This window comes from Ricinus communis, chromosome 7 (assembly GCF_019578655.1).
Source record: "Ricinus communis isolate WT05 ecotype wild-type chromosome 7, ASM1957865v1, whole genome shotgun sequence".
In the NCBI taxonomy this organism is placed as follows: Eukaryota; Viridiplantae; Streptophyta; class Magnoliopsida; order Malpighiales; family Euphorbiaceae; genus Ricinus; species Ricinus communis.
The window spans coordinates 29,251,870-29,276,509 of NC_063262.1; the positions used below are offsets into that span (position 1 = coordinate 29,251,870).

Sequence of the window (24,640 nt, forward strand, 5' to 3'; positions counted from 1 at the left end):
AGGTTTCTTCCTTCTTACTGCTTTATCACTACCCATTTTGGTATCGTGAGGCGTGCAACTGTCGGGATATCCCCCTACCTTTAAAACCGTCCCTTTCACCTCTCTTCCTCTTCCTCTTCTTTCCTTCCCTTTCCTTTCTCCCCAAATGCCCCCATCCAACACAACAGATGCTCTCCGTTCTTCTAGGGTTTTCTTTTCTTTTTTAGCAATGTTCCTAAATATTAGTGTGTGTATATATATACAAGTCCAATTGTCTTTTCAAAATTGATGATGGCATTAAGAGTTACTCTTCTTCTTCTTTTTTCTTAAGGAAAATGTAATGTAAATTTTGAATCCCCAGCTTCAGAAAAACGCTCATAACTAACATACACCGGATCATGTGGCATTTACAAACAAAAAAACCGCAATTAAGAAGAAGAAGAAAAAAAAAAAAAAAGTAGTTCTAAAATTAATTACATACGAAGGCACAGGCATAAGCACAGCACATGAAACTTATAATAAGAGATGCGAATGACTATATATAAGATGTGTGTATAACGAAAAATTAAGCACATGCAGCAGATTCATACATACATACATACATACATACGCATATGTCCACACATTGATCGACTGATCAACCATCCATAATGCATGCCTGCGTCAGCAAAGCCTGTGTTGATGAATATGAGAGAGAGAGAGTAAGGCTGGCCGTGCATTTAAAGGTAAAGCCATCATTGCAAAGTACGTCATCATTGTCATGCAAACAATGCAATGTTTTTGACTACGTTTTGAATCAAAGATGGATCGATTAAAGGGTTCCTAATAGTATTCTCTTTTTTTCTTTTTTCTTTTTCAACTCCAATCTTTTCTGTGCTTTGCTTTGGATTTTGGGTATTGCATTAGCATTACAGTGCGAGTATTAAATGACTCCTTTGCTCAGTTGATATTTCCACTGCAACGGCCTTTCATGCTTCTGGCACAGAGAGAATGGCTCTCTTAATTTCCCCACACCAACCTCTTTCCCCCCTGTCCTTTTTGTCTCATTCGGTTGTCTTCTGTTTTCTTCGGGAAATGCCTTTTGCTTAACAGTCTCCATTCCTTTCTTACTAAATCAGCTCAACCATATTACAAGTGTGTTAGGAGGCTTGGTGTGCATATATGCCCCACTAGAATAATATTCAATCTTAAATCTGATCTTGTCAATGGGTCGTTTCAATTGGAATGTATCTCACAATATGCTTTACAGATTCAAATTTGGTCTAATATCATACATAATAATGGACATAGGCATAGGCACATCACAATCTCGTGTATATATATATATATATAAGAAAAATGGGTAGAAAGGGGAAAAGGAAAAATCCTTAAATAATACCTAATATGAAAGCCTGTCAGGTGACATTGCAATGCAACAGATGAAGCCTCTCAAATTTTGTTGCTTTCTAGTGATGGAGTGAGATTATCAATGGAAAGTTTTGGATCCTAGCTTCACTCTCAATTTTACTATTGCGCCAAAATTTATATTGAACGTGCAAATCATTTATTAAAACTCAATAACTTTCTAATAATTTGATAGGATTTTGAGAAATTTTAACAATTAGCATCCCTCTAAACAAAGAAAATGATAATAAAAAAGAAAGATATTTGTTTTGGAACTCTTTCGATTAAAGTCTTTTTTGTTTCCATATCTAGATTAGAGGTTAATTTTGTTCTACCAATACTTGATTAAGTGCAAATATGGCTAGATCAGGGTTTGATAACAGTGATAAATAAAACCATGATAGTTCTTGATATAGTTATTAGGAAAAATCTTGTATAGGTTATAAAGTTGTTAATTTTGTCCTAAAATGTGTATGAAATGATGAGTAATAATTAGTATTAACAAAAATGCACTATAAACATTAACCATTTTAATGGTTACTTTTAATGAGAATGTGTGTCAACGGAGATAAAAGACTAAATGTTAACCTCTTGATTCTTAATCTTTTTTTATCCCTAATAATATATGTAAGAAGATTATTGAATGATGGGAAAAGCTTTTGGAAATGGATGCTACTGTATGCGATTGTATTGATACTTACTGTGGAGGCAATACTATAATTATGAGTTTCTCACGAGCTTCACATGGGATTCCGAACCATGAGAATGCAGGGGTCATCATTTGAAGGATACGAGAAATCCTATTTATATAATATAAACTAAGAAAACAAAAGATAAAAAGGAGAAAGTTAGCTTGAAAATGCAAACAATATTATATTGTTGTCTATTTAACAGTTTAAAGAGAGAAAATCTCAAAGGGATGAAAACAAAACCAGTCCATACACCTGCCACGCACATTTTAAGAGGCAAAACCCCACGAAGTACTGTGATTGATGGTGGAGAAGCAATTACATTTTTGGCATGGCAAATTTAACATGTATTTTCCTTAGATGATTAAGGAGCTGAAACAGGTAGCTAGGAAAACTAAAGGAAAAGAAATGAACGTAGCAAAATTTGTCTATCCAATTAGGGGGTATCACGAAGATGAAGATAAAATTGCCTTCTCTTTTCTCAGTGAATTCTTCAGAAGTGCAGTGCAGCCCTGCGTATATAAAATAATACATCAAGTCAAAAAGCTTTGAGAGGAGTGTGCATTGATTGGATAGACTCAGGTACTACCACTGCATATCCAATTTGAATGTGGTGCCAAATCCCAATTGCACGATATGAGTTTACAGTGGCACAACCGTGTGCTTTGCAGGCAAACTCCCAAGTTAGGACACTCAACTCTACTCTTCCAACCAATATTTAACATTTACTTTTAATTTGAACATCATTAATTGTCCTCACTCTCTCTCTCTCTCTCTCTCTCTATATATATATATATATATATATATATATATATATATATATATATATATATATATAAAATTAACGAATATCTCTACTTATATATTAAACCTAAATCTAAACTGATAAATAATTGACCCACAATTTTTAATTTTAAATATATATATATATATATATATATATATATATATATATATATATATATATATATATATATATATAATGATTAGTATTAAAAAATTCATATTTATTTATTTATTCAGAATTAATTAATGTGCATCACTAGTTTACTAATTTCTTATATCTAAATTTGGCAAAATAATTTTCATTGCGCGAACAAGGGCATAATATATATATGCCTTACTCCAAGTTAGCTTTGCCTAAAAAAAGAAGCATTTAGTATAATTAAATAATTTCCTAGCACTGACGGAATTTCCCATATATTAATTCAATATTTGAGTTTAACGTTAATCTCTGTTAAAATTCTTTGGGTTAATATCAGCAGGCTTTTCCTTTTATTCCCCAATTACGAAAGATACTATATGAATATCTTCAAATGATGATACGGGTACGAAGTGAAAGACGAACTTACATGAGAAGACTGCCAATTAAGAGGGGTCAATGGTGGTGCGGCGGTCTTCACCAGCGGCAGCCCTGGGTTGCTGGAATTGGCTCAGCTGTCCAATACTTGCAGAGACATTCATAGCGAGGAGGCTTGCATCATACGTGTTGGCGGCAGCTGTATCAAAGCTCCTCATCATCTGCTGCTGATCCCTAGGGAAAAATTGGTGGTGGTAGTGGTGCTCCCTGCCACCACCGCCAGCTGCTCCGATCAGATTGATCCCAAGGTTCTGGGGATGATGGTGGGTGGCTGTGGCAGCAGCAGCCGCAGCTGCAAATAGACCAGCATGGCCAGTGATGCCTAGGTTCTGATATTTGGATAGCTCAGATTTCGCACAACTGAGATCCATCTGCAGTTGGCGAAGTTGGTGCTGAAGGAGAGATATTACACCAACGCAGCCGTACACTGGGTCCCTAAGACGCATATCTGCCTCATACGCCAAGGAATTCACTGCATCCTCTCGCTGGGAGGGGTGCAACTCGTTTAGCAATTTGGTGACGTTGCTGGCCCCGAAAACTTTGTGTACGTTGGCGAATTTCTGGGGCTGATCCGGTGGAAAATAGGGAGCAAATACACATTCCGGTTGGCATTTTCGCCTGAGAAATTTGCAGGCTGCACATGGAGAATTTGATGATGACGCCATGTTCCCCCTTCTCTTCTGCCATGTATATCACCAACACATTTAGTCAATTAACAGTCTATATATGTAAATATTTGTTCAACGTGCTGTGCAATGGAAATACCATAACGTACGGCTTAATTAGGACAATCACTAAACCCAACTTTAATTAGTTATAGTTAATGTATGTGTAAGGAGGTAAAAATTTGAGGTATTTGCTCTTGGACGTAATATGCTCCAAACAATTGTCACCAAAAGAAAGAAAAGAAGAAACCCTTTAGACATAAATAAATAAATAGATAAAGCATAAACAGGTAAGTTTAAGTTTAACAGAGATTGATATGAACTCTGAGTTGAGAAAGAGAGAGGATCTATATGGCACAAAGGGCAGGCGGCTGAAACGGCCGGTTTTAGGGTTTAGGTGATGAGATCTCAAAAAGACAAGGAAAACATGTGATAAATGCGTAGGTACTGCCGGGTTTATATTTGAAGAGAAATTTGTGCACTTACTAGTACGCTTAAAATTGGATGGAAAGATTAATCTTGCAGGATCTGTACAAGAGATGCTTATAATGACTGGTTTCTCAATGAACTCTTTCTGATTCTGATTATAGAGATTATTTGGCTGAGATCGAACTCAAAATGGATATTAGAGGTTATATATGGTAAAAATACGTGAATCACCATAAATTGAGCTGTGGTGGGATCTTATAGTCTAGAGATTTACTGTTATACAAAAAAGAAAATCAAAGAAATCTCATATCTCTGAATTCAAGGATGTATTTCCTATAATTCTCGAGCTAGGCTACTCAGAAACCCTAAGTAGTGAAGAAGAAAAAGAAATAAGGGTTGGACAAGGAATAGGAGGCAAGGGTAGAAAGGAAGGTTTTTAGTTGATTTGAGAGCTTGGTAGGACTGTGGATTGGATCTCGTGTAGGAAAGTTTTGATTTCACTGTTATCAATGGAAAGGTTCGGGAGCAGATCTCGCTTGAATTTCATAGAAATATCATCCTCAACATTGATTGATTAACTTGCTAATGAAGATTGTTCATTTTTTCCTTCCGTAAAGATGAGAGCTTTTAGAAGACCTCGGGATCAACCTCTGCCATATTATTAAAACAAGAATTATACACCGAAAGGAGCAACAGTAAGGTTTTTTTTTTTCCTTTTTTTTTTATAAATTTTCAAAGAAAAGAGAGAAATATTATGAAAGAAAATAAAAGATGACTCTTGACTCTGGAATTCTGTGGGAGGATCTTGGGATGAAGAATTCTCCCTGATCCTATTCTTTTTGTCTTGAAACTTTGATTAGAACATATACCTTAAAATATATATATAATTACAGAAAAAGTAATAAAAGAAAAGAGAATGCATCTAGCTGTATGATATTACAGATTTTTTTTTTTTTTTTTTTTTACCAGAGCAGAAAAAAAGAAAAGGAGTGTTAGTAGTACTTGGTAAGGGGTGTACGTGACCTCGCCTTCTTCGGTCAAACGCAAACCTTATATATATATATATATATGTTTCTTCAAACTGCTTATCTGCCCTCTACTTTTTATGATCAATGAGGAGGAAGGAGTAAGAGAATATGGATGATCTCTTAATTAAAAACTGGCAGCCTCACCTCTAAATCTGTATGTCTTCTCTAGCTTTCTGGTTGGATGGCTGTGATGAGAAATTCGGAGTACAATATATGACGAGGAGATAAGATATAGGGGTTCATGCAAAATTGTCTTCTTTTTTTGGCTATCTTATCGTTTCTGTTTCTTGGGCGGAAACAAATGGCAAGGAATAACGCATATAAAGATGATGATGATGGTGAGCAAAATATTAGGGGAAGAGAGAGAGTAAGGGATATATTATATATGAAGTGGGGGGTCAGTATGGTCTTACTCTGAGCTAGAGAGAGAGAGAGAGAGAGAGAGAGAGAGAGAGAGATGGGGTGGTATTATCGACTGCGAGGGAGAAGGGGAAAGTCCCCCCAGGAGCAGAGGCTAAGGAGACGCGGAGAAAGCAAACACAGTCCAGGCCTTTCTTTGAGCAGCGAGTGAAAGAGTGAATGTGTATGTGCATGTGAGAGAGAGAGAGAGAGTGAGAGTGAGAGAGTGTTTTGTTTCTTCTTCTCCTTCTTCTTCCTCTTATTATTATTGTAATAATAATTCCTACTCAGACTCTTTCAGAGACTTGGAGCATGTTGTGTTGTTTTGACATGACATATCCTCCTTTTCTCTCTGTACACTACTACCATTAGCATGCATCTACATTATATATCTAGTACCGTCTTTTTTATTCTTTGCATTTACCCAGCCTTTCAGGTTCCATTTCTGCCCACTCTGTTACGTACCATTACCAACCATCTCATCTCTTCTCTGTTTTACCATACCCCTATCAACATAATTGCTTTTCGCTAACCCATATCATAATAAATTATATATATATATATATATAATATATCTTCAACCCTTTCGCTTCATTCCTCCCTCCCTAATAAATTCAAATAACAATAACTCAAATACTTCATTTACTAGCTTCCACTATTTCATTGTCTCTCTAGTGTTCAATACCACTAAATTCCTTAACCAAATATATTCAACATTGTCGGACCCTCAATTAGTTCCATGTGCTTGATGTAACTAACACTCGCCTGGTTCCATGGGCATAAAACCATTTTTTTTCCACTCACTTGGAGTTATTATAGAACAACGTTTTAGCAAGTATTTTAATTAGAAAATTCTTGCCTCAAACTTAAAATATACCGTTATTTATTCTCAAAAACCACCAACATATATTTACTAATTTTAAATAATAAAATATATATTAAATATTTATTATTAAATTTTAAATTTTTTACATATATATATTACTCACTTATTTATTATTATACGATCTTTTATTTAATAGTCTAATATGAGTTTTAATTTTTTTTTGTTGGCAAAACTATATAAATATCTAAAAATTATACCTCTTCACTATTTAACCCCAAGTAGAAACATTTGTCATTGAGCTCCTCTACTACTCGGATTGGTGCTATCAAGCATTAGTTTGATTGAATTAATGAGTTGCCATCATCAAACGGTGACCCATATTAGATATCTAGCACTCAGCATCGAATAATTAGCTATTCATATGAGAAAAGAAATTAAACAAAAAAACCCACATGGAGTTCGAATAAAAAGAATAGAAAAATCCTAACAAAGAGAAAAGAATTGTCTCCTTCTCTGCTCTCTAGCGGCTACCTCCTTAAGAAACAGTGCCCACTCTATTGTAGCACAAAATAAACACCACTACATAAATGGTCCATTGAGGCTCCAGATAGTAACCACGCTCCTTTTTCTTTTTTTCTTTTCCATATTACAATTAATTGTACCACTAGCTTATACGCCTCTACCATTTTTACAAGACACCAGCAATGTCAAACAACATGTTCGATCGCTGTTCGAAGTTAGTCTTGTCATTGTTTTTCCATTTTCAATTGTTGAACATCGTATCTCCAAGTTACGACAAATTAGAGTCACATTCTTTCGCCTCCATATTAAACCGCATCTTAAGCTCCAACTTGCTGCCATAATCATAGCGCTATAAGCTTTGCCATGCCACAATATGAATATGCTTTATTTTGGTTTCCGTGATTTTTTGCTCCAGATTGCTAAAGTTTAAGTGAACAAGAGCATTTTCCATGCTTATCTGCTCTTAATAATACAAAATTGACTAGCAAGGGTTCAATGTCACACATTTTCATTTAAGGGGCTATCTAGAAAAAAGTATAAAGTTTGGAGACCAAATTATGAGTTTTCTTTGGGATAATAATTATGAGTTACTAAGAACCAAGTGGGAAGAGATGACCATCAAAATGTGATTCAGATAAATATGCACTATGATCTTTCTCTCTTTCAATAATAATTAAAAATTTAGCAACTGCACCACAAAACCAGATGGATAGTTTTAGTACGTTGTTGTTTTTTAAAAGAAGTGATGGAAAACAAAAAAAATAGAAAAAGGAATATGACTAGTTGAATGATTTTTATGAAAAATAACTTGGACTTAAATACATTTCAAAGATGCTAGCTGATAGCACACACTAACAACATATTCCACTGTTTAAGTAAAGTACCAGCTATAAAATAACAATTAAGCAAAAAACAAGAAGCTAACGGTAAAACATTCATTGACAGATTCCTAAGGCATGTTTTCAACACTCCCCCCTTGCCTTGGAAGCTGCAAACTCCAAGCTTATTCCTCAGAAACTCAAACCTGTTAAGTGAAAAGAATTTGGTAAAAATATCAGCTGGGTCCTCTGTTTTGCAATAAATAAGACTTATATCTCCATTCTCTTGCACTTCTCTCAAATAAAATAATTTGACATTAAAATGCTTAGTCTTTCTATGAAATACAAGATTATGTGAAATTGAAATTGTTGCTCAATTGTCCACCAGGATTTCTGTGCCTTGAGCTTCTTTCAAGCTTTGACTCGCTAGGATACTTCTCAACCAAATGGCTTTATTTTCAGCTGTTGTTGCTGCGATAAACTCAGCTTCTGCTGTTGATTAAGCTACTATTTCTTACTTCTTAGAACACCAAGAGAAAATCCATGAAGCCATGCTGAAACAGTACCCTGAAGTACTTTTCATATCATCTAAAGAACCTACCCAATCACTGTCAGAGTAACCGAATAATCTGAAATTTTGTTCCTTGCAATACGTCATTTCAAAACTAACAGTTCTTTTGATGTATCTTACAATTCTTTTTGCTGCCTTCAAGTGCAGTTCACTTGAGCAATGCATGAATCTTGACAGAACACTTATTGCAAATAGGATGTCAGGCCTTGTTGTTGTAAGTTACATTAAACACCCTATTAATCCTTTGAAATGAGCTTCATCAGCTTTATCAGCTTTATCAGCTCCATCCTTGTAACACCCGGAATTTTTATATATTTAATAATGAGTTTTTATTTAAGTTAATTTTAGTCTCATTATTATTGGGTTTAATTTAAAATGATTATATTTTGGTTATTCAAATTTTTCCAAATGCATATTTATATAAGTAAAATTATATATTGGAAAATTATGGTAGAATTGTAAAGGATGTGTTTATAAAAGAATTTTGGAAAAATTGATTATTTAATTTAATTGTGTGTTAGGACTAAATTGGAAATTTATTTTGGAATAAGGATTGAAAGTATAATTTTATTTTTATGGGGTTTTAATGGAAATTTGTGAGTTTGGTATTTTCGTAAATAAATATGTCGGTCGGGGGTATTTTTGTAATTGTGTATTTTCGGTGAATTCTAATTTGGCCCAAAATTAAATAGTTAAGGGCTTAATTGTAAGGCTAAAAAGAAGTTTGGGGGTCAAATTTAAATTCTGCAGGATGAAATTGTAAGTAATTAAGGAAGTTGAGGGACCAAATTGTAATAAGGAAAAGTTCGGGGGCCTAATGTCGATATTGAAAGAAAAGAAGTCGGGGAAGAAGAAAGGAGGAGAGAGAGTGCTGGCGTCGGGAAGAGAGAAGTTCGCGTCGGCGGCCCGTCGAGGCGTGGGCGTTGGCCCGGCGTCTTGTTGTGGAAGAAGCGGCGAGCAGCCAACTCCGGCAGGCGGCGTGGTAGGCGGCGGATTGGCGTGTGGCGGCTTCGGCTTCCGGCGTTTAGCGGCCGAGTTGGGTGGCGATCGGCTCTCTCGGCGAGCTTTCTTTTAGTAGCGGCGGCCTGTGGTGGCCGGAGACGGAAGATCGGTGGAGAGAGAAAATGGTGGCGGCCGGCGTGTTTGGGCTTTTCCGGCCGACTCCGTGGGAGGATGGACAATCGGAGGACATATCCCGACTCTCCCACTCCGACTCAAGCCGCGATGGCACTAGTTTCGTGGCGATCGGGTTTCGTTTGCGAATCGACGGTCGAGATCGTCCATAAATTTCTCCGGATGGTCGGGTGTCGGATCGGAAAATCGAAAGCGGGGATCGTCATCGGTAGCGTCGTTGTGAGTCCGATGGTGTGTTCGGATCGTCGATTGGACTCCGTGAGTTTGGAAGCGAGTCGGCCAAAGCGATCGGCGTCTCGGTAATTTTCTTTGGCCCGTTATTTTTAGAAATTCTTAGTTTAATTGTGTCTTTTGGTTTATATTGTGTATTTGATGGTATTTGTAAGTCATAAATAATTGTCGCTCGGTTACGCCCTTGTGTTTTGTCTTTGTGTGGTCGGAAATAGTGAAGTTTGGGGACCCGACTCCCGTTGTTTTAATTGTAAGTATTTGGAGTGTTTTTCCGGCAGTCTGGACCCGTTTTACGGGGGGTAATGTTCGTGTTGTAGGGAGGTTCTGCCGAATTTCGGTAGTTCCCGAGTCGAGATTCTTAGACAGTCGATCCTAGGAATCTAGACCTAGGATCTATTGTAATTCTTTCATCGTTTTGATAAATTGTTTTCCGTGATTAGATGATCATGCATTGGCTCGCTCTACCGAGACACCTAAGGCCGAGCTAGGAGGTCGCCCTAATTCGTGAGTTAAAGTCATATATCGTTTACGCACGTGTCATGCATAAAATTTGATTTGCTACTGTGAATATTTATTTGCAATTTCAATTTTTCATTCAATTATTATTATTATCATTTGCATGATGCTTTTAATTACTATTTAAATATGTTTTTCCTTTATTACCAATTTTAATATTGCATGATGACTCAGGATGGGACGGCAGTAGAACATAGGAGTTGGATGAGTGTCCAATATAATATGAGAGAGATAAGAAAAGGGTAAAGAGGTAAAAATTTTAAGAAAGAAAGATTAGGACCTGCCCTGGTCGAGCATCGCTCTCTGGGCTTAGTAGAGTGTGGTTGCCGGAGTAAAGGTCCCTGGTCGAGCTTTGCTCTCGGGGCGCCGGCTTATTTGGAAATTTAAGTGACCAGACTGGAGGTAAGGTCCCTGGTCGAGCATTGCTCTCGGGGCGCCAGTCTTATTGGATTAAGAGAGTCGAATGGCTACTAGATTTCTTATTTGGATATTTAAGTGACCAGACTGGAGGTAAGGTCCACGGTGAGCATTGCTCTCGGGGCGCCCGATCTTATTGGATAAGAGAGCCAAAAGGCTAAGGCCGAGAGTTAAGTGGCCGGTCGGAGGTAAGGTCCCTGGTCGAGCTTTGCTCTCCGGGAGCCGATCCTATTGGAATGAGAGGTTTGAGATGATAGAGTTGAGGTTAGTTGAGACATAAGTGTTGAAATAATCGAGATTTTAGAGTTGGGATTAGAGTTCTCTTGAAGTACTCCTGTCCCGTTGCATGTGGAATAAATTTTGTTTAAGCATGGCATGACACGTATGGTTCGCGTGATTTACTAATTATTTTAAAATTAAATGAATGTGACATTGAGATATTTGAAACTGTTTTAGATATATGATTTTAACTCACTCTCGGGGTAGCGGTCTCCATTTATATTTTTTTCGGATTCGTATTTGTTAGTTCTCCATGACTCTTATTCGGTGAACTGACTCCTTCATCATCGGGTGAAGTATTTGATTTGGTATGTAAAATGGTAAATCTTAGATTCTCCGCAGTAGTAATAGTAAATGTATCAGTTGTAAATTTTCTGAGCTTCGGGTCTCGCCTAGTATTTTCTGGTAGACCGAAGTAATTTTGTAAAGTGTAACTATTAAGATAATTTGTGGCTTTAATAATATTAATTTGAGATGAGATTTGTTTAAATCAGTGAGTGTCAGGCTTACTACGGGTTTCGGTGGCCTTAAGCCTACCCATTCCCTAGTGCCGGTCACGGGCCCACGGGTGGGGTCGTGACAATCCTCCTTGTTGAACTTTTGCTTTTGATTCATAAGAATGTTTATTGCTTTGCAGTCATCAAGGTATACTTTCTTGAGGATTTCCTTTTGCATACTTCTTTTGACAGATAGAAAATTTCATGCTTCCTTTGAGTGACCTCCATACTTAGGAAATAAGTCATAAGACCAAGATCTGCCATTTCAAAAACATTCATTATTTCTTGCTTAAATTCTTCAATAAGTGATGCATTACTTCCTGTTATCAAAAGATCATCCACATACAAAGAAATAATTAGAATTTCTGCACCGAAATGCTTAACATAGAGTGTATCTTCTGATGGACTTTTTTAAAAATCCAAACTTAATAGATGATCATTAATTCTGTTGTACCAGACTCTTTGAGCTTGTTTTAAGCCGTAAAGACCTACTTTAGCAAGTAAACCTTGTCTTCTAGCCTTTAATTATAAAGCCTTTTTCTTTTTCTATTCCATACCACCAGATTAGTGCTTTGACGGCAGAGCTCCTTCAGCTATACCCTTTTGCCTTATAAGCCGTTTCTGTTTAGTAGCATGCAAAGCATGAAGTACTTTTGCCAAAGTAATACTTGAGATATCCTTAGTTTTTTTCTAAAGTAGAAATTGAGGCTTCAAATCTCTCAGGTACAGTTACAAGAAGCTTTTGAACAATTCTAGAATCAGAAAGTTCAATGCCAAGTAATTTTACTTGATTTGCGATTTTGAGAAGCTTATCAGAATATTCTTTAATAGTTTCAGACTCCTTCATCTTAAGAACTTCAAATTCTCTAATAAGGTTCAATACTTTTATGCCTTTAATTCTCTTATCATGATTCATCTCGAAGGTAATTCCAAATGGCATTCATTGATTCCAGATTCATAACTCTAGTGAAAATTAAGGGTGAGACTGCTGCAAAAAGAATGGCCTTTGCCTTTGTCTTTTTTGCTTTTCTATCTTTGTGGTTTCTAAGTTGAGCCATTGTGGGGTCATCTGGTAGAGCTCGGACATGAAAATTTGCATCTTCCACAGCCTCCCATACATCCAAGGTATCAAGATAAGCTTCCATATGCATTGCCCAAATTTGATAATTCTCCCCACCAAAGGTTAGTGGAGCAATTTGAGAGAAACCTGCCTCAACTTTCATGATTTTGAGGTTTAATTTCTGTAAAAGGTATGATTAGTGTTTAGGTGCTCTCTAGAAAATAAACTCTCTAAGACACTCACAGGTCCCTTAAGAAGAATGCTCTGATACCAAATGTTATTTTTTAAAAGAAGAGTGATGAAAAACAGAAAAATAGAAGAAGGAATATGACTAGCTTAATGATTTTTATTGAAGATAACTGGTACTTAAATACATTTCAAAGATGTTAGCTCATAGCACACGTGCATAGTAGAGGCTTCGTACAGTTGTGGCATTCATATCAATCGTCCTTTTTATAACATTACAAAATGTTAATCGTATTTTAGTGAAGATAAATTAAACTGTGTCCAATTAGAATAATACATAAGTGAAAAAAGAACAAACAACAATCGTAATCGATTTGGATAAAGAGTTAATAACACTAATGAAATAATGTTACTATGATTGACACAAAAGAAAACTTAAGCTTAGAGTCGAGGATCTGCAATTAAAGGCACATATCGTTCCTCGAGGTTCGATGATAACCTCCAACCATAAATTCTATTATCTTTATTAAAATATTTTATATATTTTAAATTTTAATATATAAATTGTTAGATTTGAACTGTAAGCAAAGGTCGCTTAAAAATAATAAAAAGTAAATCAATATTTTTCCGCGAGAATTGTAATCAATATCTAACAATAGAAATTGAATTAGAAGTAATGATTATAGTAACTCTAGATTCAATTGAATTACACTAAAACTAAAGCATGGATTCATATAAGAATTCAACACTGGGACAATTGATTCACCAAGTTGCTGTTGGGTTTAGAAGGGGTCAATCAATTGAAGTTCTAAAGTTATGTTTCACCACCCAAACTCTTTCTCAATCGGTTCTTATCTCTAAGTGGCCAATTGCAAACTTTTGGTTCTAAAAGTAACAGAATTGTTAGCTCTGTTTTCTTGTTTTGTTATGTTGTATTTATTTATGTTGCCCACTGAGGTTCCCGGGTTTTTTCACATATCATTGGTGTTGTTTAGGAATTTCTTGAGTGTATTTGGTTGGCCTATTGGCTTTGGATAGTGCATAGCTCCAATGATATGTTTTTTCCCATTATATATTTAATAAAAATAACTCTTATTATAAAAATTAAAAAAAAAAAAAAGTAACAGAATTGGTGCTTATGAGTGCATGTAGGATTTCGTTGAAACTTTTAGATACTCTTATTTCCAAAGCCACCGTTAGTGCTTACCTCCTTATCAGAACTACAATCAGTAGCTAGAGGCTTTGGTTTTGCTTCTCTTTCGCTGGCGCCCATCTTTCTAGCATTCATTAATTTGTCTACCATTCTACTTCCAAATAAATTTTGAGTCCCTTTATTACGAATATTCATAGTCCCAGCTGTCTGAAACTTCCCTTTTTGAGTTGTCAAAGTTGTTTCAGTATTCTCTTTTCGACCCCGGGTCACACTTGGTGAGCAGGATTGCCTCCTTGATTTTTGTTGAATTGATAGTGTTGGGGTGCTGCTCGATACGGGTCGGCCTCGAATAGCGGAGATTGCACGATCTGTCCTTAGATTAGGAGGCGTGCCATTGGAAAATCCAAGAACTTGAGCCACCTTTACTACACGAGGTGAAACAATATTTGTGATACTTGCAGCAGCAGTAGTGGTAGGCTTAGCATTTGAATCCGCGATATTCTTGGCTGGGGGATTTCTTTGAGTCTGTTTTTGGTGCCTTGGTTTGTTCTGATAGGGGGCTGATAGGGCCATTTTTTGGTTAATTAGTTTGGCATCCGCACTCTGAGATGGCGTTTGACACGATGGGGTGATGGATCTTACGGGCACCCTTAAATTACTACTTGGCTTCGGTGCTTCTGCACTAGTTGCAAACTGATTACGGAGCAGAAAAGATTAGATTAAGAAAGAAAAGAAAAAGAATTTCTGAAAATACACGCTTGTATTGTAGATAGTTGTGATTGCATCCTAATTAGCTGGACTGTAGTATCAGTAGTCCAAACACATTATCCGTACCCGTGAAAGAGGTTGTTGTACAGTAGGTATCTCCCGTTGAAGCACAAGTTTAGGGGCATTTACTGCTGCTTCCATTTCCAGAGAAGGGAACAGAGGAGTTGCTGGTGGTGTTTTCAACCTTCACATCACGTGTGTATATTATTTATCCATCAGAATAGCAGATTACACATTGGAGAGGAAAACAATAGAATTAATTTACCAATTGTAATCATTTTTATCGACTTCACCAAAAAGACCATATCCGGATCCTTGCTTCCCAGATGCATTAATTCTGTAATTCCCTGCGTTATTTCAATACAGTTAGAAGCAATAAATCATTTAACTTTAACTACATACATACCATCATGGGGCTCGAACTCGTCAGAAACGGGCTGGAGGAGACTGGCAAAACGATCCTTTTCACGTTTGTGCAATTCCTTGAACAAAAGAAGGTCCTCGTCTCTGTCCTTCCGTCCTTTCATAATTATTTCAGGGATGAGTGATTAGACAGAGATGAACAGCTAGTGCATATGCATATGCATATTTCCAATATGGAATATGTAAACATCAGCTTGTAATGTAAGTAAAATACGGGGAGCCCCACGTGGAACTTAGGCCGGCAATAATTTCAACGTGGATTAGTAATTGTGTTTGATTCCTAACATAAAATTCCTCGGACTCGGAGTAGACATTTGGCATGTCCTTTTCATTTATAGCAAAGAAACCGGCCAGGGCCAGCTGATCCGATTCTTGCCTATTGATTTTATATAACTGTGGGCCAATTAACAAATGAGCTTGGATCAATTAATAAATGGGCTTAAGCAAGACGAAAGGGATGATAAACTTTTGGAAAAAACAACAAAAGTATTTATGTTATTTTTTTTTATTAAAAACACAAGTGTAATTTTTTTTTTAATTTTTACTGTATAAAAATAAGATGTTTTAATTTTTTTTTAAAATATGGTATTGGTTATTTTTTGATTTCTCTTTAATTATTTTTTAATTTTCTTTGATTATTTAAAAAAATAAAAAATAACTAAAAAGTAATTACACCATATTTAAAAAAAATTAAAAATCAGTATTGTTCTTTTAAAAGAAGCTATACAGTACAAAACTAATTTTATTAATTTTAAGACGTTTTTAAAAAGGTATTTTTTAGGATGACCTTGTTTAAAATAAAGTAACTTTACTTTGTTTTGAATAGGATTCAATCTTAATTAGTTTAAATTTTATAAATGAAGATGACTGGCAACCTATTAAACCCTCTATAATTTTATAATTACTAAAATAATTAATGTTTTATAAGAAAATAATATTTTTCATATTTTTTATAAATTATGCTAATCTTTTGTAAGTGTTACCAATTGTGAAAAAATGATTACTTTTATAAAATTTAATAATTTATAAAAAATACTATATATTTTGTAATTGCAAAATATATTGCTAAATTAAAAAAAATGACAATCTCCTTTATATATATATTTTACAGATTATACTAATTTTCTATAAGTATTACTAATTGCGAAAAAATAAATGATATTACAAAAAAATAATTACTTTTTTAAAATTTAACAATTTATAAAAAATTGATAAATTTATGAAAAATATTAAATTTTTCATAATCGCGAAATATATTTCTAAATTACAAAAGATGAAAATCTTTTTTTTATATATTTTTAAAAATTATACTAATTTTTTTTAAATATTATTAGTTGTGAAAAAGTGAATAATATAATGAAAAATAATAACTTTTATGAAATTTAATAATTTAGGAAAAATCGATAAAGTTATAAAAATATTAATTCTTTCGTAATCGTGAAATATATTGCTAAATTCTAAAAAATAATAATAATTTTTATTTTTTTTTCGTAAATTACACTAATTTAAAGTAAGTGAAACTGATTGTGAAAAAAATAAATGACATTATAAAAGAGATAATAACTTTTACAAAATTTAATAATTTAAAAAAATTAATAAATTCATAAAAATATTAAATTCTTTCAATCATGAAATTTATTATTAAATTATAAAAAATAGTAATTATTTTTATATTTTTTATAAATTAAATTAATTTTTATATATTTTAACAGTATATAAATTTTTAAAATTATTTTATATAATTAAAATAAATTTCATTTTAATTCATAATTTTTAATTACAAATTACAAATTTCTTTCTTAAAAAATTTATATAGATTACCATTATATTATTGGTGAATTAAAATAAAATCTGTAATTACAGGTTACTATTTTTTTTAAAAGAAATTATAGAAATTATTATTATGTAATTAGTTGATTAAAATAAAATATGACTATTTTTATTTTAAAAGAAAGTAACTTTATTATTTACCCTCTCAAAATTCCCTAAAACTTTCTTAACTTTTACAATTTAAAACTCAAACAGGAAGGAAGAAGCAGCGGACTGAACTGAAAGAACCCCCGGCCGCAAGTGAGAAGCGAGGATGCTGGGTTCATCAGTCCGTACAGCGCGGAAACTACGGTGTCTTACTACTAGTAGTAGGAGGTCGTTGTTTACAAAGTCAAACAAAATCATGCCATCCTTTGCGAATGACTCGTTAAATTCTACTAAAACAGCAGCAGCAGCAGCAGCAGCTTGGTCTCCCCGGTGGTATAGTTCAATAACAAAGCATGATTCTGAGCTGAGGGATGCGTATTATTTGGCAATAGAATTGGCACTGGACTCGGTGGTGAAGATATTCACGGTGTCTAGCAGCCCCAACTATTTCCTTCCTTGGCAGAACAAGCCCCAGCGAGAGTCTATGGGTTCCGGTACTATATCTTCTTCTTCTTCTTCTTTTAATTATTTATTTTCATTCCTCTAGTCGCCTACTTTCCACTTCAGCATCCGATATTTCCTTGCTTTGCTTGCATCAATCAGTTGATTACCATCGGCAATAATCATACTCTACATGCCTCCCCTCCCTACTTACCACTATCCAATTCTAACACTATTCTCAAATTGCATTGCTCAAAATATTTCATCATCCATTACACGTTGCCTCTTTGATTCTCCACTTTGTTTTAAATTACCTTTGATGGATAACTTAAACTCAATGACAACAATAGAAAAATTTGCTGTCTCTTACTTCTAAACTGTTATGATTAATCCTACAAGCTGAAACTCTTTTCATTCTTTAATATTTTCTATTAACTCAAGTTTTTGTCATAAATTAGGATTTGTTATTCCTGGAAAGAGGATTCTCACAAATGCTCATGTTGTGGCTGATCATACATTTGTACTTGTGAGAAGACATGGGTCTCCCACCAAGTATAGAGCCGAAGTTCAAGCTATTGGTCATGAATGTGATTTAGCTATTCTGGTTGTTGAAAGTGAAGAGTTTTGGGATGGCATGAACTTCTTGGAGCTAGGGGACATCCCATTTTTACAAGAAGCTGTTGCTGTAGTTGGATATCCTCAAGGTAACAATATAACATGTCACTGCATCCCATACTGCTTGTATTATGTTCTAGCTGTTTTTTGTTATTGGATGCTATCAATAGTTACCTAGAACCTGATACATAGTGGGTCGTGGTATGGTATGCCGTTGTCTAGATATACAACTCTCTAGACGGCAGGCTTAGTTGGTTCACTCTTTTGGAACGTGGTACATCAAATTTATATTTTTGGGTCCTTTAGTAAAAATTAACAAGTTTTTCTTTCTTTAGACCTTGTCATCTGTTTGACCTTTAAAAGTTTGTCTATATATATACTTTTAAATTAAGTTAACCGATTACAAGGTCTAAAGAAAGAAAAATTCATTATACTTATATATAAAGAATCAAATGTAGTTTAGAATTAAATTTGATACTTTTCTGGCATACATTCAGGTATTATTAATATAACAAAACATAGTTGGAAAACTAAAAAAAGTTCATATTTAATTAGTAATTGTAGAAGTAGAACAAAATAAAATATAAATATATCAGTCAGGGACAATTTAAGTTCTTCATTTTCTTTTTCGTGGGTTTGTTTTCTCTTGCATATGATGGTTTCCTAGTGCTGTCATCTTCTTCTTTGGCCTTTGGGACTTCAAAATCATCGTCAGCATTGTCTAAAGAGCTCCATTTCACTTGCTTTAACGACTTAGTAATATAAAAGGACGTTCTTTTCATTTATTTAATTGGTACTCCAGTTATAGAGGTCAGATGGCATATCAAAGAGATTCTGGAGTGCAAAAGTACCCCAGTTTGGTACTCGAACCAAATTGTGGTATCTGGAGAGGAGAGTATTAGGTATATATGGACGCTACAATAACAAAACTTTAATCTATGTGTTGAGGCACATAATCTTGCTACATTAAAGGTCTCTATGAATTTATGCTTTTCTTTTTAAAAAAAGGGCTCGTCTCAAATTTAGGTGATCTGCATAGTTTTTATATGTTCAAGTCGTAGTTTTTGTTTGGGAGGTTTAGTTTGATTAGAATCAAAAGATTAACTTTTTAATCTACAGTGTAGGAAGAAGATGAAAAGAATGTACAAATTTTTTTTTTATTGGTGTTTGGATGCATATAAGGGATAAGGAGATTTTTAGTATCCCGTGTTTAGTATTCAGCAAGCGATATAAAGATACAGCAGATCAAGTAAACAATAACATATCACAATATGGGACTTATTTATGGTACCACTGAAGTGGTGTCCACTTTCCCCAAGAGAAACTTCCCAAAGGTCACTATGAATTTATGGATACTCATCAAGAGATTAATCAACACTCTTTTAAAGGTGAATTTTAAGACTTTACATAATGGCTCTAGTGGGTGCTAGCAGATGTGCCTTACCTTCTGTCACTTAGGTTTGCTTTTTTTTTCTTTTGAAATTTCAGTATTTTCCTATATATGAATTCCTTAAATCTATTTGTTAGAATATCTGAATGTTTTTTCCCCCTTAATCCAAAACCAAAACTAAAATTCAGAGAGGACAGGAAGAAAAGTAAAAATTGAAATCATTTGGTTTGGTTTGGTCGGAATATATGGTTTTGGGATCTTTTGATTGCTATATTAATTTTGGTTTTGGAAAGAAAAAATGAAAAAGAGCCTTTGGGTTGGACTTCTTATTTCAGACTGAAGAAAACAGTAAGAAGCACTTATATGCAATAAGTAGAATTAACAACAATACTTATCTTTTAATTTGAGAATGAAATTGGGATTCCCGGAAATTCTAATTGAACTGAATAAATTTTGTAATGAAATACATGGGCTAGGGGCTAGATTACAATTAGGGTTTGTTTGGGTCTTTATTGAGAATGTTTTAGTTTCTATAGTGTCATAGAAGATGACCTCAGTACATTAGCTGGAAATGCTACTGGTTCATGGATTTTTGCAGAGAGAAGACATGTGATCTGAACTCGTGGTCTCTTTCTTTCATTGCAGGCGGTGACAACATTTCTGTTACCAAAGGTGTTGTCTCTAGAGTTGAACCCACACAATATGTACATGGTGCAACTCAGTTGATGGCAATACAAATTGATGCAGCTATAAATCCAGGGAATAGTGGTGGTCCAGCAATAATGGGCACTAAAGTTGCTGGTGTAGCTTTTCAAAATCTTTCAGGTGCTGAGAACATTGGGTGAGTTGTATCAGTAGCTTTCCTTTGATGATAAAAGATCGGAAATATCATTCTTTCTGAAAATATTTTAAGGATAGGATGAAGAAGTTTGGGGTTCACATCTTCCAAGCTTCATTGCAACCTAACTTAGCTTTATAGCTTGGAGAAGTTTCAGGGATAACATATTGCATATTTCAAGTTTGGAACATGTTTATGTAAGATCAAAATACTGTGAAACGGACAAAGAAAGATTACAAAGAATTGTGAAAAGTTGAAAACACTTCATTCATACTTCTGTTTATATTATATACAGTTGATAGAATAAATGGCAAGTATGTCTGACTACAAATATAAAACAAGATATCTATTAGGTTGTTGCCTTGAAGAACATATATCTAACTGTTAGCCATACATCATCGTATTTTTCCTTTCACCAACTCCTTTTTGTTATTTTGTTAATTCTTATTTTCTGTCAATTTTTATTGTTTAATCTGTTTATATATCGAAAAATTACTTTTAGTTAATACTTCTGTTTTGTAACTTCCAGTTACATAATTCCTGTTCCTGTGATTAAGCACTTTATTGCCGGTGTGCAAGAAAATGGAAAATATGTGGGATTCTGTTCTCTGGGTCTGTCATGCCAGCCAACTGAAAATGTTCAACTGAGAAAGCACTTTGGTATGCATCCTGAAATGACCGGAGTACTTGTGAGCAAAATTAATCCTTTATCAGATGCACATAGAGTCCTAAGAAAAGATGATATTATCCTTGCATTTGATGGTGTACCTATAGCAAATGATGGAACAGGTATTCACTTTGTACATCTTTATTCCTTTTATATTAGTTGACACCTGGCAACATTATGGATATACAAGCTAACCAAATACAGTTAAAAAAGGGAAAAGAATAATGTGATTGCTTTTGTTAGGCCTCTTCAGTAACCATTGTGAATTCTTTTTTAAAAATGCTTTCCTAATACCTCTCGGTGAGCTTGCATAGTTTCTTCTCGACATCTGTTATTCTTCTAGGATTCAAGTCAAATTTCAGTAACCATTTGTTGTTGGTTTTCTTCTTCTCACCATATGTTTTTTCACCCTCGTGCTCTTAATTTGTAACGTGAGTTATAAACTCTGCAGTTCCTTTCCGGAATAGAGAGCGGATAACTTTTGATCATTTGGTGTCTATGAAGAAACCCAATGAAACAGCTTTAGTAAGAATTCTGAGGGATGGTGAAGAGCAGGAATACAATATCATTATCAGACCTGTAAGTCATGGTTTATTTTGTGATCATCACATATTTATCTTTAAAGAAAAAACTTGTCTACACTAAGTGTACATATGCCAAACTTTGTTCTGGGTGTGGGCAAGAATTCCTGTCTTTACTAAAGCATAATGTGAAATGGCATAGAACCTTTTGTTCAATAAAATTATGACTTCTTTTCCTTTCATAACATAGCACCCTTATTGAAAATATGAACTAAAAGAATAACAGAACAGTGCTTTATTGAGCAGAAAATATTATTTTAATCCATAATTTCTGTAGCACATCTTTATACCACTGATCCATGTAAAGGATGAAGAATAAAGAGGTACTATGGCGTTGGAAACCTATAGGCAGGGGGAACATGATTTCTTAAGACTCTGCTATCAGTCTATGGTAATATTTACTTCATTTACTAATCACTAAGAATGTGGATTTTGCAGTTGCAGCCACTAGTTCCAGTTCATCAATTTGACAAGCTTCCTAGTTATTATATTTTTGCTGGTCTGGTCTTTGTTCCACTTACTCAGCCATATCTTCATGAGTATGGAGAAGACTGGTATAATTCATCACCTCGTCGATTGTGTGAACATGCACTGAGGGAGCTACCTAAAAAGGCTGGCGAACAACTTGTGATTCTTTCCCAGGTCTGTGTGTTTCTTTGATAGCGTAACTGTGAATTTCGTTTGACAAAGCCTTCCCATTTTATGAAATTTTTTTTACTGTCTTCACATATATCAAGAATGTAAATATTTCCATGAAAGACAACACCTGAGTCCCAGTTGGTAAATGTAGAAGGAAAAGTGAAAATGAAGCTTGCCCAAGAGAAGTTACTTTCCATGTTTGAATGCATCGAGTGAGTTTTGCATGACCAAATACTAGTTTTCATGTCTAGGATGAGGTGTTGTTAAGACCACAAGATAAGGATCGTGACAGCTTTTCCTTTGTTCTTATTCCTTGTTCGACCTATTCTGTTTGAATCACTCAAGCTCATTAGAAGGGAGTTTGAAACCTTAGAACCTGTTTTGAAAGAGAGTTTCTGATCTCTTAAGTTTGGTAAAATTCTGCTTGTCTTATTTTTTATTTATTTGTTACGTCCTTTAAATAAGACTTGCTTATTACATAGAAGTAGGAAAGTTAGAAATAGGAAACTATAATTTAGTCTTGTCTTATAAGAACTTCCTAATTATATAAGTTCTAATCTAGGTAACCTATTTAGAATAGGATTCTAATATCTTATATATCAATTACCATCCTTGGCAGCCTTTGACTCATGTGAATATTTGCATCCTACAAAGGCATCCGTAAAAGGTGTCCTATTGTATTGGATGTAACTAATGGTGTCAAGTTATGGTTGAATCACAAGTTAGTGATATCATAAACCTACTAATCAGTCATTAAGACCTCGTTAATATCTTTATAGTCAGATTTTCTTCTTGAGATTGTAGAGCATGCAACATGCACACCCATTTGGCTTGTGGTATAACATTATGGAGCCTATTTGGAAATGCTGTTGGGTATCAAAAATACAGATTTTAGATTTTTCTATTAATAGATTATGCAAGTTCTTATAAACTGCTTTTATCAAATATGCTTTTGGAAAAATATAAATTTACTTGCTTTTCTTCAAAAGTTTTGAAAACTAAAAACTGATATTTTGTTCTGGCAAAAGCGCTTTTGCCACCACCACAAGAAACGAGGCTAACTTTTCGTTTTACCTCTTGGTGGAGAGCTTTTACAAAATTCTCAGTGCTATTTTAGTGTACTGTCAAGATCGCTCTTGTTGAGCAAATTATTGATATTATTACCTCATGTATACTTACAAGTGCTTATTTGGTTCAGGTGCTGATGGATGATATAAATGCAGGATACGAGCGTCTTGCAGAGTTACAGGTGCCAGCATATTTCCAATTTAATTATAAATTGCGATATATTTTAAATGAATCTTATTTTTGAGGGATCATATATGTATATAAGGGCTGTAACTGACGTTGAGATGGTCTGTGCCCTTTTATTTTGGGACTTGCTGAGAGGTGGATTTTTCTCAGCTCGCCCTCAGGATAAGCAGGACCATAGTTATTATTAGTCCTTTTCTTTTAAATATATGTTCCATGCAATACTTATTTATATACAATTTCAACTATGATGAGCAGGTTAAAAAAGTCAATGGAGTGGTAATTGAAAATTTGAAGCATTTGTGCCAGCTTGTTGAGGGTTGTAGTGCAGAACGCCTGAGGTTTGATTTGGATGATGATAGGGTAATTGTATTGAATTATAACCTTGCAAAATTAGCGACTTCAAAAATTTTGAAACATCACAGGATACCTTCTGCCAAGTCCTGTGACCTTATTGATGAGTAGAAGGAATTGGAAGTGGCCTGCTGAAGCTGTCTTTCGGCCGAATATTTTGATAGATGACAGTCGCAAATATGGTTAGCATTTGGGTGCTTAAGCCCATGCTTGTCATACCAATTGAGCTATATCCTATTACTCAGGCAATATGTTAGTTGTTGAATTTAGTTTTTTCACTTTCAATATGGTTTAGGATGAATTTGGCTTGCTAATGTGATTCAAATAGCACTAGTATTTCTTGATAAGTTATTCATGGGGCAGAGTATATGAAAAAAATCGATGGAAAAGCATATGAACCCAACCAGAAAAAGAGTCTATGATGGTCCTAACTGAAAGAATAATCATAGGTATTTATACAAAATTATTATTTTTATTACTGGAAAACTATATTCCTATTTTACATTATAAATCTTTTGAGTGAAATATATATCATTTTTATGTTTTTAGAAGCAAATGTTTAGGGTTTAGGATTTTGAAGTTGGAGCTCAGGGCTCAAGGTATAAGTGGTTGAA

The 24,640-nt window shown here is 34.5% G+C and overlaps 3 protein-coding genes across 5 annotated transcripts; 1 reads left to right on the forward strand and 2 right to left on the reverse strand.

Annotated features, from left to right (window-relative positions):
• Positions 1-2,314: 2,314 nt before the first annotated feature.
• LOC8263444 (protein ASYMMETRIC LEAVES 2) lies at positions 2,315-6,361 on the reverse strand. 3 transcript variants are annotated; one of them, XM_015716718.3, is made up of 3 exons: positions 5,678-6,361; positions 3,404-4,091; positions 2,315-2,563 (listed from the first exon to the last, which is right to left on the reverse strand). In XM_015716718.3, exon 2 carries the CDS (start codon positions 4,074-4,076, stop codon positions 3,420-3,422), a length of 657 nt encoding a protein of 218 aa, XP_015572204.1. In that variant the 5' UTR covers positions 4,077-4,091; positions 5,678-6,361; the 3' UTR covers positions 2,315-2,563; positions 3,404-3,419. The 3 variants fall into 3 exon arrangements, with proteins under 3 accessions (XP_015572204.1, XP_002514766.1, XP_015572205.1); XM_002514720.3 differs by having other exon boundaries at positions 5,508-6,361; XM_015716719.2 differs by lacking the exon at positions 5,678-6,361 and adding an exon at positions 4,563-5,475.
• A 7,401-nt stretch (positions 6,362-13,762) lies between these two features.
• On the reverse strand, positions 13,763-15,891 carry LOC8263443. Its single transcript, XM_002514719.4, has 4 exons — positions 15,317-15,891; positions 15,176-15,257; positions 14,977-15,094; positions 13,763-14,835 (listed from the first exon to the last, which is right to left on the reverse strand). Exons 1-4 carry the CDS (start codon positions 15,435-15,437, stop codon positions 14,158-14,160), a joined length of 999 nt encoding a protein of 332 aa, XP_002514765.1. The 5' UTR covers positions 15,438-15,891; the 3' UTR covers positions 13,763-14,157.
• Positions 15,892-17,337: 1,446 nt separating this feature from the next.
• Positions 17,338-24,340, forward strand: LOC8285480 (protease Do-like 10, mitochondrial). Its single transcript, XM_048377361.1, has 8 exons — positions 17,338-17,744; positions 18,150-18,395; positions 20,342-20,537; positions 21,064-21,323; positions 21,653-21,780; positions 22,221-22,424; positions 23,620-23,670; positions 23,931-24,340. Exons 1-8 carry the CDS (start codon positions 17,417-17,419, stop codon positions 24,135-24,137), a joined length of 1,620 nt encoding a protein of 539 aa, XP_048233318.1. The 5' UTR covers positions 17,338-17,416; the 3' UTR covers positions 24,138-24,340.
• Positions 24,341-24,640: the final 300 nt, after the last annotated feature.